General features: G+C 38.1%; 1 protein-coding gene across 3 annotated transcripts in view; it reads right to left on the reverse strand.

Moving 5' to 3' along the window:
• Window positions 1-9,789: 9,789 nt before the first annotated feature.
• LOC126203686 (GDP-D-glucose phosphorylase 1) overlaps window positions 9,790-14,614 on the reverse strand; it is an 89,082-nt gene continuing 84,257 nt past the window's right edge. For 2 of the 3 annotated variants that reach the window (XM_049938055.1, XM_049938053.1), the window contains exons 7-8: window positions 9,951-10,087; window positions 9,790-9,865 (exon numbers count right to left, since the gene is read on the reverse strand). In XM_049938055.1, the coding sequence (XP_049794012.1) occupies window positions 9,972-10,087 (116 nt within the window). In that variant the 3' untranslated portion in view covers window positions 9,790-9,865; window positions 9,951-9,971. The remainder of the gene's footprint in view (window positions 9,866-9,950; window positions 10,088-14,614) is intronic. The other variant, XM_049938054.1, reaches the window with a different exon arrangement.

Genomic DNA, 14,614 nt, shown 5'->3' on the forward strand with positions numbered 1-14,614 from the left:
ATGGTCCTATCACATTTCCTTTTAGGTACTCTTAAACTGACCCTTACATCTGTTAATATTATTCCATTAAGAATGAATGTTGAGTTCTATTTGCAAGGAAGTCCTGAATACAGCCACAAATTTGGTCCAGTAATTGGCAACCTCATATTGTTTCTCAGTAGGTGAAAATGTGCAACTACTTCCGCACTTCAAGGAATATAGCGTCCATGTGGGGAACCACTGTCTGTGGCACTCTTGATCTCATGGATGAACAGAGTGAGTCAGGTTTTGCAAGAGCTCTGTTTGCAGAATTCACATTGATTTTTACAGAAGAGATTTTCCTTCTCCAAATATGACATACCAGATGAGCATTAAATGCGTTCTGTAGTTCAACAGATTGATATCACCAATACCTATTTGAAGAAATTATCTTGATTTTCATAGAGGTGGTATTTTTTCTCCAAAAATCGCTGGAACCTATGCGTGTAAAAAAGAGAAAGAGACAAAACTGAAGGATTTGAAATGTGGGTTTTTAGGAAAGTGGAGAAAAAAAATGGGTGGATAAAGTGAACAGCAGTGAAGTACTGAAAGGGTTAAAGGAACAGATAACTCTCCTAAATCTGATTAAAAAAGGAAAGAGGACTGGTTGGGATGTACACTGTGAGGAAAAGGAATAGTGACAACAGCTATCAAATGTTCAGTGAAGGACAGAATAAAACAGGAAGGAGAAGAATAAAAGTGCTTGTACTAGCATCAGACAGAGACAGAAATGGTATCAACAGACTGCTAGTAGGCAGAACACATTACCATCATTATTATTATTGTTACTACTACTACTACTACTACTACTACCACTACTACTACTGCATTAGTTGGTACAAGTAGTGGTAGCCTGCTGCTGGTGAACCTTGTGAATTTTCTTCTGTATGAATCTGCATTGTAACTGTTTGCCTGTTGTTGCTGAGGTGTGGATGGGAAATGAATCTAGAATTCCCATTGAAAGGTGAGCAAAACCACGTAAAACCCATATCCTCTGGCTGGCTGGTGAACCAGCACCATAAATATTAAGCCACATGTGACACATCTGCCTAGATTGAACGTCAATAGGCCTAGAGATGAGTACCATAAGCAGTTCTGAATAAATAATTAGAACAGCAAACACAAGGAAGAAAGATTCAGGTAACTAGAAATTATGCACAAACTCGAATTATGGTGCAGGATGGAATGCATGAGCACACTTCTCCCAATTTGTGATAACTTCCTCCACAGGCCAGGAATCAACCAAAAGGAATGGATATCTGCTGCCATCAACCCATGTGAATATGTTTTGTACTAGTTGAAGCTTGTGGAGCATTGTTGGGGGCCACTCTTCAAACACTGGATGATCTCAGGCAGGTCGCCACATGCATAAGAGCAGCTGAAGAACCTCAGTAATAATCCAGAAAAAATTTGTCAGGCAACCTCCAAAGTCATTGCAAATTAAATGCTGTATCAGCTGTTGTCTACTAGGAAGATTGGCAAAAGATCTGCTGAAGAGAACAACTCCTTTCCTGCTTCTTTTAGTCTGGAGCAATTAGAGGCTGCCACCCATCAAATGCAAATTAATGAAGGAGAAGTTGACATTTAACTAGAAGAAATAAAAATGTTTGGTGCTGCAGTCACAAACTACAACCTGGACCAAGTAAAAAGGTGCTTCTCACAACTAAAGATATCAAAGACATGTTAAAATGCAAATCTTGTAACATTATTGAAGCCTGGGAAAGAGCAGTCTGATAAAAAAAACTTCCAATGAGATTCAGTTCTCTCCCACCTCTTCAAAGTCTTTGAGAGACTGATATTTAACCTCATCTCTGAATATGTTGACCAGACTCTTAGATAATAGTAGTGTGGTAGCCATTCAGAGATGTCTTGTTCTTGTCAAATGCTGAACCTATCCCAGATTCTGAAAACACACTTGAAAGAGGTCAAATCAGAGGTGTGAAATTCATTGACTTAACAGTGGCATACAGCACTGTCAGCCACAGGAAGTTGGTTACGATGTTATATGCTACCATAGTACACTGAGGAAAGGAAAGTATATAACTGAACCAAAGATCAATGGAGAATCATTCTAGCAACAACAAGGACCACAAATGGGGAAATTTACTGACATTTGCAACTTTGAATAGGAGAAGTTGTTACAGCCTGGCACCAGGGTACCAGACCTTGAAAACAGTGAAGCTGGTCATCTGGTCACAAGTATTATGAGCACCAATGGTTGGGTGATGAAACCGTGAGTAAGTGGAGCCAAGAAGGTGTTGGCTATCCACAACTCATCAGAGAACGTGGAGGTCAAAGGTTTGCTACAAACTGGTGAAGGAACAACTGTTTTAGAGCACACCATGCAGTACAAAATGTTGAACATGGGATCCTACAGCAAACAACCCATATGTGTTTCCACATTGACACCACATTATCAGTTACGGTTGCAGTAGCATGGGATTACTGAGGTTGGATCATAGGTCAATGGAAATGGCAGCAGTATTATGCTACGGGTGACATTACCTGGGCTTTCATGGGGCCTGTGGTAGTCACTGAAGGCAACATGACAGCTTTGAACTATATAAACACTATTCTTACCCACTTGCACTTCTTCATGCTTGTTGTCTTCCCCAACTGTGATTTCATCTTCCAGCATAATTTACAGGAATTGTGTGACATGTGCACAGAGTTCTAGTACCACGTACATCTGAATGCACGTCTTGCAAAATCAATGCTGTATTGCTTTCCAAATCCAGATCAACACCTAATAAAGCAAGTGGCCCTAATGTGTTGGCTCATCAGTGTAGATTACCACCTGACATAAATCATCTAATGTTCGCTTCAAAATAAGGAATTCTGTCACTCTGAACAACAAAACATATTCAAGTATTCAAATACCTTTTTGACAAATTTTAACGACCTATTTGATAGCAGAACAAACACTGGTAGCAGTTAGTTGTGTAAAATATCTGGGAGTATGCATGCGGAATGATTTGAAATGGAATGATCACATAAAATTGTTGGTAAGGCGGGTACCAGGTTGAGATTCATTGGGAGAGTCCTTAGAAAATGTAATCCATCAACAAAGGAGGTGGCTTACAAAACACTCTTTGAACCTATACTTGAGTATTGCTCATCAGTGTTGGGATCCGTACCAGATCGGGTTGATGGAGGAGATAGAGAAGATCCAAAGAAGAGTGGCGCGTTTCGTCACAGTGTTATTTGGTAACCGTGATAGCGTTACGGAGATGTTTAGCAAACTCGAGTGGCAGACTTTGCAAGAGAGGCGCTCTGCATCGCGGTGTAGCTTGCTCACCAGGTTTCGAGAGGGTGCGTTTCTGGATGATGTATCGAACATATTGCTTCCATCTACTTATACCTCACGAGGAGATCAAGAATGTAAAATTAGAGAGATTCGAGCGCGCACGGAGGCTTTCAGACAGTCGTTCTTCCCGCGAACCATACACGACTGGAACAGAAAAGGGAGGTAATGACAGTGGCACGTAAAGTGCCCTCCGCCACACACCGTTGGGTGGCTTGCAGAGTATAAATGTAGATGTAGATATAGATTTTTCTCCTTCACCTTTCACAGAATTCATATGACCCTTGACCATCATAAGAATTCAATACAATATTATATACACTTGTCATTCGTGTTCACTAGAACATCTGTTTATTGTAGAACAACTTCCAAATGTGGAAGTTTTTTGAAATATATTATTAATTTTTTCTCTCGTATCTCATTAAAAATAAACTGTGAAGTGTGGGATACTGACAAAATTATGTACAGTGGTATTAATTCATACACATGCATCCACATGGAGGAAATATAGCACAGACATTATCTTCCTGAAAGTGATTTATTTACAGATAGTACAGAAAAGGATCTTCAGCACAGATATTTACAGCCTTTTATGGTTCTTTAAATTGACTTAATTTAAAAAATGTATAGATCTTTCTCATAATACTCTGTTCTGAACCTACTTAACTCTACTGTATTGGATTCCCCTTTCTTCGATTCCAAGAAACTGGCAGAATCTAACCACTTCCAATCACACTGTGTGAACACAAATGTCTGCAGTATATTTAGCCTGTTAAAGATACAGTTTTCTTACTCATATGAACAATGAATGAGTGAATGAATAATTAAAGTTTTTTATCTATTTGCTTCATAACCATAACCAGTTACTGCATAAACATTATGTTCCCTTGATGTTGTTACATGCATAGGACAATATGAATAATGGTGATTTTTCAAGTGTGCACTGCTTTATTCACTTTCTTCTGCAGCTACATCCATCACAGATGGAAATTTTCCAGTGGTCTACAGTTCATCAGAAGCTAACAGTGAAATGCAAAAAGGATTGTCTATAAACATACTAGGGCTATTTTGTGCTAAAAAATAACTACCCAATGAATGGCATTTGGAAACAGAACAACAGTTACTGTTCTTACTGACTACTGGCATACTTCTGTTTGAATTGGTAACTGGTGACACACAGCATACAGCTTTATTACCACACTCAAGGTGCAGCTCTGTAAACAATTGTGGGAAAGCAACTATAAAAATCACAAACAGAGGAAGTATGTGCAAAATCATAAATTTCATTCTAAAAATAAGCAGGATCAAACACACTGCAAAATTATAGGACAAAATGATTATCAGACATATATTATTCTGCTGATCCTAAAGAAAAAAATATTATAGGACAAACTTTTATAAAGCAAATGAAGTAAACTGAAAGTGTATCATTAATCATTTATGAATCCCAGAAGTATGAAAATGAACACAGATCTGACCTTCCTACATTCTATCACCTGTTCTCATTATTTGGTACATACTTCTAATTTTGCATTGTTTAGACAAAACATATCAAGCTAACTGGAAAACTGAAAAACTTTTTGAATGCAAGAATGGATTGTTTATGGATGATAAAGAGAATCACAAAAATAGCAACACTTCAGTTATCATTTAGAACTTCCTCCTGATAAGTGACAACAGTAATGCTGTATCTTTTCCTATTATTCAGTTTCTTAATATAATTTTTTATTTTCATCATTACTAATCAATTTGTATACTTGTGTACTATTATTCTATCCTTGACCAATTATTTTGCATGGTTTACTTCTCAAAGGAGCTTTGTTCAACATGGGTTCTTGGAATCAAAAGTGAAATAACTCACACTCAAATATGTGGCATCATCACACTAAATGTTAGAGAACAATGTACCTACTAATTCCTGAAACCAGATCAACTGATTTAAAGCTGAGATACAAACTCAGATTTGGAGAAAATGGTTCAACCTGTAGCTTCTGACACATTACATTTTTCATCGCATGAAAATCGAAACAGTGGAAGGAGCCCCCTATTTCGTCCGAATTACCTTATATTTCATTTTTCCTTGCTACCATATTGCTTTGTATGGAAACACCACTGTATTATTTCGAAACACATTCGTATTACAGTACCTTTTCAAATTCAAAAAAATACATGCAGTGCAGAAGGCATTTTCTTATAAATCTCTCTCTCTCTTTTAACTTAGGAAAAGAAATGGAGAAATCAAAGTAATGATCGATGATTGCGGGGAATGAAATAAAATGAAAAAAGATTGCGAATGGTGGGAATCGAACCCAGGTCCGCTGCACGACAAGCCTTTACCTAATCAATTGCGTTATGCATGCCACAGTAACCGAACTGTTGAAACATTATCCATTACTCTTTTCGTGAGTTCGGAGAACTCCTCACCAAAGTTTCATTGCAATCGGATGAATGGTTTGTGAGCGCATAGTAGACAAACATACACATATATATATATATATATATATATATATATATATATATATATATATATATATATATATATATATATATATATATATATTAATGTACATGACGATTTCAGTTTCGTTTACGAACAACATTTAAAGTGAGTTATACTTCCATGCCTTTCGTCTGCTTTTGTGTAAGCATGACGCGCAATTTGTAGTGCCAACACTGCAACTGGTAGGCGTGCCTTGTCCCCCCCCCCCCCTCCTCCCAACGGCTCATCACCCCTCGCCAGCCAATGCTTGCTTCCTCCTTTCCCCGCACTCCCCCCCTCAACTCAGCCATCTTACAGTTAACACACTGTAACTAATACCATGTATACTATCTATTCTTGCATAGGTTAAAATTATCTCACCTGTTTCATTAAAAGAACTCATATTATTTTGTATACGATGTATTATATTTCAGGCTAAAATGTATAAAAAACAAATTAATGTCTTACAATTGATATGTACTAACAGTTGAAATTACTCTTCTTTTTAAAATATTTGAAATCACAAAATTTGTGGCATACTTAAAATTCATATTATTAACTGCACAACCTAACTCTAGTTATTAAATTTGTTTCTGGATTTATTTTTAAAATAACGATATAATTTGGTGGAGATTCTTCTTTGGTAAGGAAAGTTTGTAAACTTTTTTGCTTTGTAATCTCTTTGGAATAATGTGAGTACCACAGATTGTAAGAGTGGTGGGCATGCCTCTGATGGAAATAGGTGTTTTCTAAGTTTGTCACCAACAATTCAATTTTTTTTTTAATTTGGAAAATGTAAAAACAGTGTGATGTTGAAAGATGTGACAAAGAATAAAATTCGAGAATAATAAAGGCAAATCTTCACCAGTTATTTAGTCATCAAAAACCTACAAAATCGAAGTTTCTGCTGCAGGACTGTACCCCTAGACAAGACTTTGAGCCATCGACAACAACAATGAGATAGTGAAGATAAGAAAAAGTTATTCTTTTGTATATCGTATGCCTCTCAAAGCTTTCAAAATTTGTGCAAAGAATGAGAATTTTAATAGTGATGTGTGGGAGGGTAAGATTACACACTCCTCACTTGCTATGATGGCTGTGGCCTTATCAAGAACACAGAGCAACTTGAAACTTCTCGTTTACCTACCACATGCAAGAAAAGATTCTGTAAATACATATGTAAATTTGAAGTGTGCTGAGCACTTAAACAAAGTAGACATTCAAAATGAGAGATGCTCTGTACTTCACATGAGAAAAAACTTTAAAGAAATCCTTCGACATCCTTACATCTTGCCCTTTCTTTTCCTTGTTTCTATTTTCTCCAAACAAATACATTTAAAGAAACCCGTAAGTTAGAAAATCAACGTGTTTGCATTAAATTTTGTGAGAAGCTCAAGAAAACCTTCACAGAGACACACCAAATGATGCAGGAAGCCTAAGTGATAAGAGCTTAAGCTGTACTCGGTGTTACATATAGTTCACATAACTTAAAATTAGCCAGATGGAAGTTAAAGATGACCCTCGTTCAGCACACCCTTCGACGTCTGCCAATGAAGCTCATGTCAGGAACGTCAAAGAAATTGTGCATGCCAATCTAAGGCCGACTGTCCAAGACATTGCAGAAGAATGTAACATTTCACTAGGATCATGTCACAAAATTCTGACACCGGATCTTGGAATGCATCATGTTGCCACCAATTTCATCCCATGGCTCAATGGTCAAGACTTTTGCCTCACAATCTGTGAAGAGCTTTTGGATCACACAAATGAGAACTAAACAGCCCTTAAGAGAATCTTAACTGGTGGTGAGTTATGATGTTGAGACCAAGTTTCAGTCTACCTAATGGGTCGCGAAAGGTTCTTCAAGACGAAAAAAAGCTCGTCAAGACAGGTCAAAGCCATGCTGATAGATTTCTCTGGTGTTGAAGGATTAGTTCATCAGGAATTCATGTCACATGGACAAACTTTTAATCGATGATACTATTGAGATGCGTTCCGATGCCTGCGAGAAAATGTGAGAAGGAAACTGCCTGAAATTTGGTGAGACAATTCATGGATTGCGCATCATGATAATCCATCGGTACATTCATCCCTGTTGGCGTGTGACTATTGCACAAAAAACGAAATCACTGTGCTGCTTCATCCTCCATACTCTCCAGACTTGGACCCTGTGGGCTATTTTTATTTCCAAAGTTGTAAACCCTGTTGAAAGGATGAAGATTTGCAATGATAGACGAGATAAAAGAAATTTTGCAGACAGTGCTTCATGCAATCCAGCAAGAGGCATACCAAGAGTGCTTCCACAAGTGAAAATGGTGTTGGGAGCTGTTGTATTCTGCCTACTCATCAAATATGGGGTGCCTAGGAAACCTGTTTTCTCGGATCACTAGAAAACAAGTCAAGCAAATTGTATTAGTGAATTTTATTAGAAAAGGAAATGATTACAATACTTAACTTTGCACTAAACAGATGTGTCACAAGCAAAGGGCGACAGACAAAATAAGAAATCTCTTCAGTATAGACAGCGCTACATAGTAGAAGCGAAATGACTAGTCTTGCTGCTGTAGAACACGTAGAACTGCCTGCTGTAGAACTTGGCCACAGCCAGGCAGCGCAGTGCTTACGTTCTGTTCATGTAGAAGGTGCTGCCATCGCATTGTCATCCTGGAGAGGGGTCAGTCAGCAGGCAATTGGCTGACATCATCTGACAGTCCTTTCTGCTCGAACATTCCCACCTAGCATTTCGGTGCTCGACTTTAATCCGGAACAGCAACGGCGTATCAATTGTAAAGGTGAGTATTTCTAAGGAGGGCATGCACAATAAATAAAAGCTAAGTGTAGAAAAGTTTTGTGGACAAAGTTCTGGAATTTTTTTAACAGACTGCATATATCCTTCACTTATTGCAAGTCCTTATTTTTATTTGTGTGAGTCAGAGACAAATACAATACATGGTACTTACCGCTAAAAGCAAAATAAAGGTAGCACTCTCAAGCTGCGCAAGTGTTGACCAAAATCTTACAATTTCCAACACAGAGTTGCAAGTAGATTTTCTTCTGTGTGCTTTTCCAGTCACATTTCATGGAAACCATAGGTAAGTGCCATTTCCGAAGATTATTCTCAGATCTTCCAACTGCAGAATGATGACAGCAGAGGGGTCTCCGCATGATCCAATTCTGTTCGTGCCCAGGTGGAAGGGTTTAGGAAGGGTGTGGCCAAGTAGAGTTATTCTCAGACCAAGAAGTTAACATTTTTATTTGCACGTCTGGATGAACAGACATTAATAACTGACAGCTGTTTGATAATAATTTGAAATAAAGGAAATATCTTGGACTCTTAGCCATGTTATGTCAAAATAAATGAACAGCTGTTTTCTTGCTGTAGCTGTTGCTGTTTACAAGATTGGAGTGGACTTGAGGAAGCCCTTTCTCAGCCTCAACCTTGAGGATGCTGGAATGCGCCCACATAATGGACAGTTTTCCTAATGAGCTTGATTTGGTCTCTCCATGTCAGTAGCAATTTCATGACAAATATTTGGTGGTGCTGTGCCTGTGAGCTGGTAGAGTTTTGCAGGTGGCTTGGGTTTCAAACAGCCTGTAATAAACCTACATGTTTCGTTTAGTGCTTCGTTTGCATGGCTGGATTTGTACGAGACCTGGTTTAGGAATTCAGGTACATCAGAACTCCAGAAGAAATTCAGTGATCAATTTGGTCGCAAGTCTTGTTATCAGTTATTTCTTTGTTGAAAGTACGATCAATATTTATTTTTAAATTTAATACTGAACTGTGTATGTAATTTGGACCAAACCATAGAAACTGAAGTAAATTACATTCATTACTATACAGCATGTCGATCTTGTACTGCAGTAAAACAGTGTATGCAGTGTGTTTGCAGTCACTGTAAGAAACACACACAGTGTTTCTTCCTTACTGAAAATGTCTTCATTACTAATAAATAAAAAAATTCATACCACAGTGAATTTTAAGTACTTGTATGATATTTGATTTGTTTATTCTGTACCATTTAACATTTTGTAGTTAACATGATCACTGGATGCCATGTCATCTGTAAATGAAAATGAAAGATACATAAAAAATGACTATACTGTAATTTGCTGATATTCTTCTTCCATTTAAAAGTGTTTGTTTACCTGAACATGATGAGCACTGTCTTAGTCTTCAAACAATTCCTTCACAGAATCTGTAACCTGTCCAAAAGTACCCTCACAAACATCACTTAGCATTTCAACCACCTGCTCTTCTGTCAGAGACCAATATGCTGCTTCTGCTGTATAAAAAGTTAAAGGATATGTTAACCGGCACAAAGCGTACACAAAGTTTGAGTACTATCAGGAAAACAGCATTCAGTAGGCTACAAATAAAGTCTTTCAATAGCTGAGGAAAAATGCTTTAAAGAATGTTAAATACACAACAATGTGTTATTTTTCTACCCACAATTCAAATTTAAGCATTTATAAAATCACTTACCCATTTTTCAAATTCACTGTGCATAACAACTGCCCCCTCAATACCACAGTTATTCATTGACAATATCTTAAAATTCTGTGTTGGGTTCAAGTGTGCTATAACAGGCTACTTCTTCTTGACCCAAGCACTCCTCCGATTCTATACAGTGACCTCTAGCAAGACTTGGAGCATATTAGATACATATGGCATTAGGCCAGCATTTCGAACTCTATGGAAAATGGAGGGCTTACTGCTTCCAGTGAATGACAGCCTGTATCTGAGAGTGCCTGGTGTCTCCACTGTGTCACGTGAACGTGGCAAAAAACTGTAGCAGAGTGTTGCATTATACATGGCACATCAACTACAGAAATTTTGAAAAATCAGTGATAGCATCACAGATGCACGTCAGTTCAACTTCGAGAATATGAGGATCCTCCCCCACACTACACATCAACTTATAGGTGCTCTGTAATAAAACAAGCAGTAAAAGTTTGGATGCGCACCTACAGAGATTGAGGTTATCATCTCGGTGGTGCCTGGAGACAGAACGTTTTCAAGGAAATAAAAGCAAAAAATGTAATTCCTAAGGAGATAGGTGACAGGAGTGCTCTCTGTTTTCCTTGCTGATCTGCTGAATTTGTGCCTGTGACTACACCCTCTAGGCGACAAAACTCCCCCAACAGAAGCAATGTCACCCGATCAGCAACAAGCTTGACCACTACCATAAAGTAGGCAGACTTTGCTACAGACAGACAGTCATTTCCTGACAAAGAAAATTGTAATTATCTTCAAAATCTCAACTTTTTAACTCATGTTTGATGTTGTCTGGGCACCACAAAAATTTTATACATACCTTCAAGTGGATGGAGAGATACAAATCAGTTAAGAGAACAAGAAGAGCAATCTCTTGACTACTAATTAATGTGGTGTTTTGCTTACAAGGGTCAGTCAGACACTGCCCAGGACATGAGATTCTGTGTGCCACTTCAACGAAACATTTTTGAACATCCATCTTACAGCCTGAGTGTTGTCTGTCTGATTTCTACTATGTGGTGTATGCAAAAAAGTGGTTTTGCCCTGACACATTAACTACATTGGAGAACTGCAAGAGCCTGTCACTGGTGAATTGCAATATCAGGACCTGAATTTTATACAGAAGTATTTTTTAACTAGTTACAATTATGGGAAGTGCTAAAATCTGAATGTCATTACATTGAAAAGTAGTATAAGGGTGTAAATAATGGATTTTTAAATAAATCTGTGAGATTAATTCCTAAATAGCCCTCACATTCATCCAAAATCTAAAGTATGACAAAAATATTGTTCCTGATCCACTCTATGGTTCTATTGTACAACGAGTTGTATTACTTGGAAATTCTACTGCTTACTATGCAGATAATGTAATTTGTTACATTCTCTTATTTTCTCTAACTTCTATGAACCTCTCACAGGCAGACAATCTGATTCAGATAACACAAAGTTAAATATTAAACAATGGGTAAGCTAAATATTACTTTTTGTTGTGCTCTTCAGCCTGAAGATAGGTTTGATGCAGCTCTCCATGATACTCTGTGCTGTGCAAGCCTCTTCATCTCTGAGTAACTATTGCAAACCACATGCTCCTGAATCTGTTTACTGTATTCATCTCTTGGTCTCTGTCTATGACTTTTACTCCCTGCACTTCCCTCCAATACTAAACTGGTGATCCCTTGAGGTCTCAGAGTGTGTCATAGTAACTGATCCCTTCTTCTAGTCAGGTTTTGCCACAGATTTCTTTGCTCCCAATTGTATTACCTCCTCATTAGTCACATGATACACCCAGCTAATCTTCAGCAGTCTTATGTAAAAGTACATTCCAAAGCTTCTAGCCTCTTCTCGCCTAAACTGTTTATCATCCATATTCCATTACACCAATATAAATACTTTCCAAAAGACTTCCCAGCACTTAAATCTACATTCAGTGTTAACAAATTTCTCTTTTTCAGAAACACTTTTCTTGCAATTGCCATGGTACATATTATATCCTCTCTACTTCAGTCATCGCCAGTTATTTTGCTGCCCAAACAGTAAAACACATCTATTACTTTAAGTGTCTTGTTTCCTAATCTCATTCCCTCAGCATCACCTGATTTAATTCTGCTATATTCCATTACTCTTGTTTTGCTTTTGTTGATGTTCATCTTATATCCTCTTTTCAAGACACTATCCATGCTGTTCAGCCGTTCTTCCAAGGCATTTGCTGTCTGACAGATTTACAATGTCATCTCCACATCTCAAAGTTTTTATTTCTTCTCCATGGATTTTTATTCCTATTCTAAATTTTTCTTTTGTTTCCTTTAGTGATTACTCAATATACAGATTGAATAACATCAGGGATAGGCAACAACCCTGTCTCACTCCCTTCCCAAACACTGCTTCCCTTTCAGGCCCCTCGACTCTTACAACTGTTGTCTGATTCCTGCACAAATTTCAAATGGTTTTCAGTCCTATATTTTACCCCTGGTACCCTTAGATTTTCAAAGATAGTATGCCAGTCAACAATGCCAAAATTGTTGATTGGTTTCTGTACAAGTTTAAATTACCTTTCGCTCCCTGTATTTTACCCCTTCTACCCTCAGAGTTGCAAAGAGAGTGTGCCAGTCAACAATGCCAAAAGCTTTTTCTAAGTCTACAAATGATACAGGGTGTACAACTTTGCTTCCGCCATTTGCTGATTGGTGGCGACAATGATAAGTAGCGGTCGAAAGAAACAGATCGAAGATGTCAGGCAGTTAGATTGAACTGCGGTCAACATAATCTCATTCAAACATTAGTAGATTTGTCTCTGCATCATAAAGTTGTTCTTGATTGAAAATGTCAGTTTACGAGCCTAATTCTTTTCATTTGTGGGAGGTGTTACTGATTCGTTTCAATACGAAGAAAGCAGCGGGTGAGTCTCATCGAATGTTCTCAAGTACATATGGTAAGGATGCTATTAGTGAAACAAAGTGTCATGATTGGTTTCAGCACTTCAAGAACGGTGATTTTAATGTAATAGACCAGCATAGTGGTGGAAGAGAGAATGTTTTCGAAGATGCAGAATTGGAGACATTGCTGAGTGAAGACCCGCATCAAACTCAAGAAGAATTGGCATGATTAGTGGGAGTGACACAGCAAGCCATTTCAAGATGTCTCAAGGCTATGGGTATGATTCAGAGAGAAGGAACTTTGGTCCCATGTGAGCTGAAACCATGGGATGTAGAATGGTGTTTGTGTGTTTGTGAACAGTTGCTTCAGAGGCAAAAACAGAAGGGATTTCTGCATCGCATTCTGCCAGGGACAAAAAATGGGTTCATTACAATAACCTTAAATGCAAAAAATCATAGGGTATCCCAGTTTCCATGTCGATGGCCAAACTGAATATCCACGGCTCCAAGATCATACTCTGCATTTGGTGGGACCAGCTCGGCGTCGTGTACTATGAGGTGTTAAAACCAAGAGAAACAATCACAGGTGCTGGTTATCGAATGCAATTAATGTGTTTGAGCAGAGCATTAAAAGACAAATGGCCGCAATACAGCGAGAGGCACAATAAAGTGATTTTGCAGCACAACAAAGCTCGATGTCACATTGTAAAAGAGGTCGAAACGTACTTGGAATTGCTAAAATGGGAAGTCCTACCCCACCCATCGTATTCTCCAGACATTGCTCCCTCTCACTATCACCTGTTTAGATCAATGGCGCATGCCCTGGCCGACCAGCACTTCTGATCTCATGAAGAAGTCACAAATTGGATTGATTCCTGGATCGCTTCACGAGGTGAACAATTTTTTCACTGAGGGATTCGTACACTGCCCAGCAATGGAAAGTACTTTGAATGATATGTATATAACCAAATGTTGGTGAAAAAATGGCGGAAGCAATGTTGTACACCTTGTGTAAATGTTGGTTTGTCTTTCCTTAACCTATTTTCTTTGAGAAGTTATATTACATCACGTATTCCTAGATTTCTCCATAATCCAAACTAGTGTTCTCTGAGGTCAGCTTCTACCAGTTTTTCCATTCTTCTGTACAGAATTTGAGTTAGTATTTTGCAGCCATGACTTATTAAACTGATAGTTTGATAATATTCACACCTGTCAGCACTTCTTGTCTTTGGAACTGAAATTATTAAATTCTTCTTAAAGTCTACTTAACATCTTGGTGACTAGATGGAATAGTTTTGATAGTTTTGTCATGGCTGACTCTCCCAAGGCTATCAGTAGATCTAAGAGCAGAATGTTGTCTACTCCGGGAGCCTTGTTTTGACTTAAGTTTTCCAGCACTCTGTCAAATTCTTCTCGCAGTATCATATCTCCCACCTCATCCT

The sequence above is a fragment of the Schistocerca nitens genome, chromosome 9, assembly GCF_023898315.1.
Source record: "Schistocerca nitens isolate TAMUIC-IGC-003100 chromosome 9, iqSchNite1.1, whole genome shotgun sequence".
Lineage (NCBI taxonomy): Eukaryota > Metazoa > Arthropoda > Insecta > Orthoptera > Acrididae > Schistocerca > Schistocerca nitens.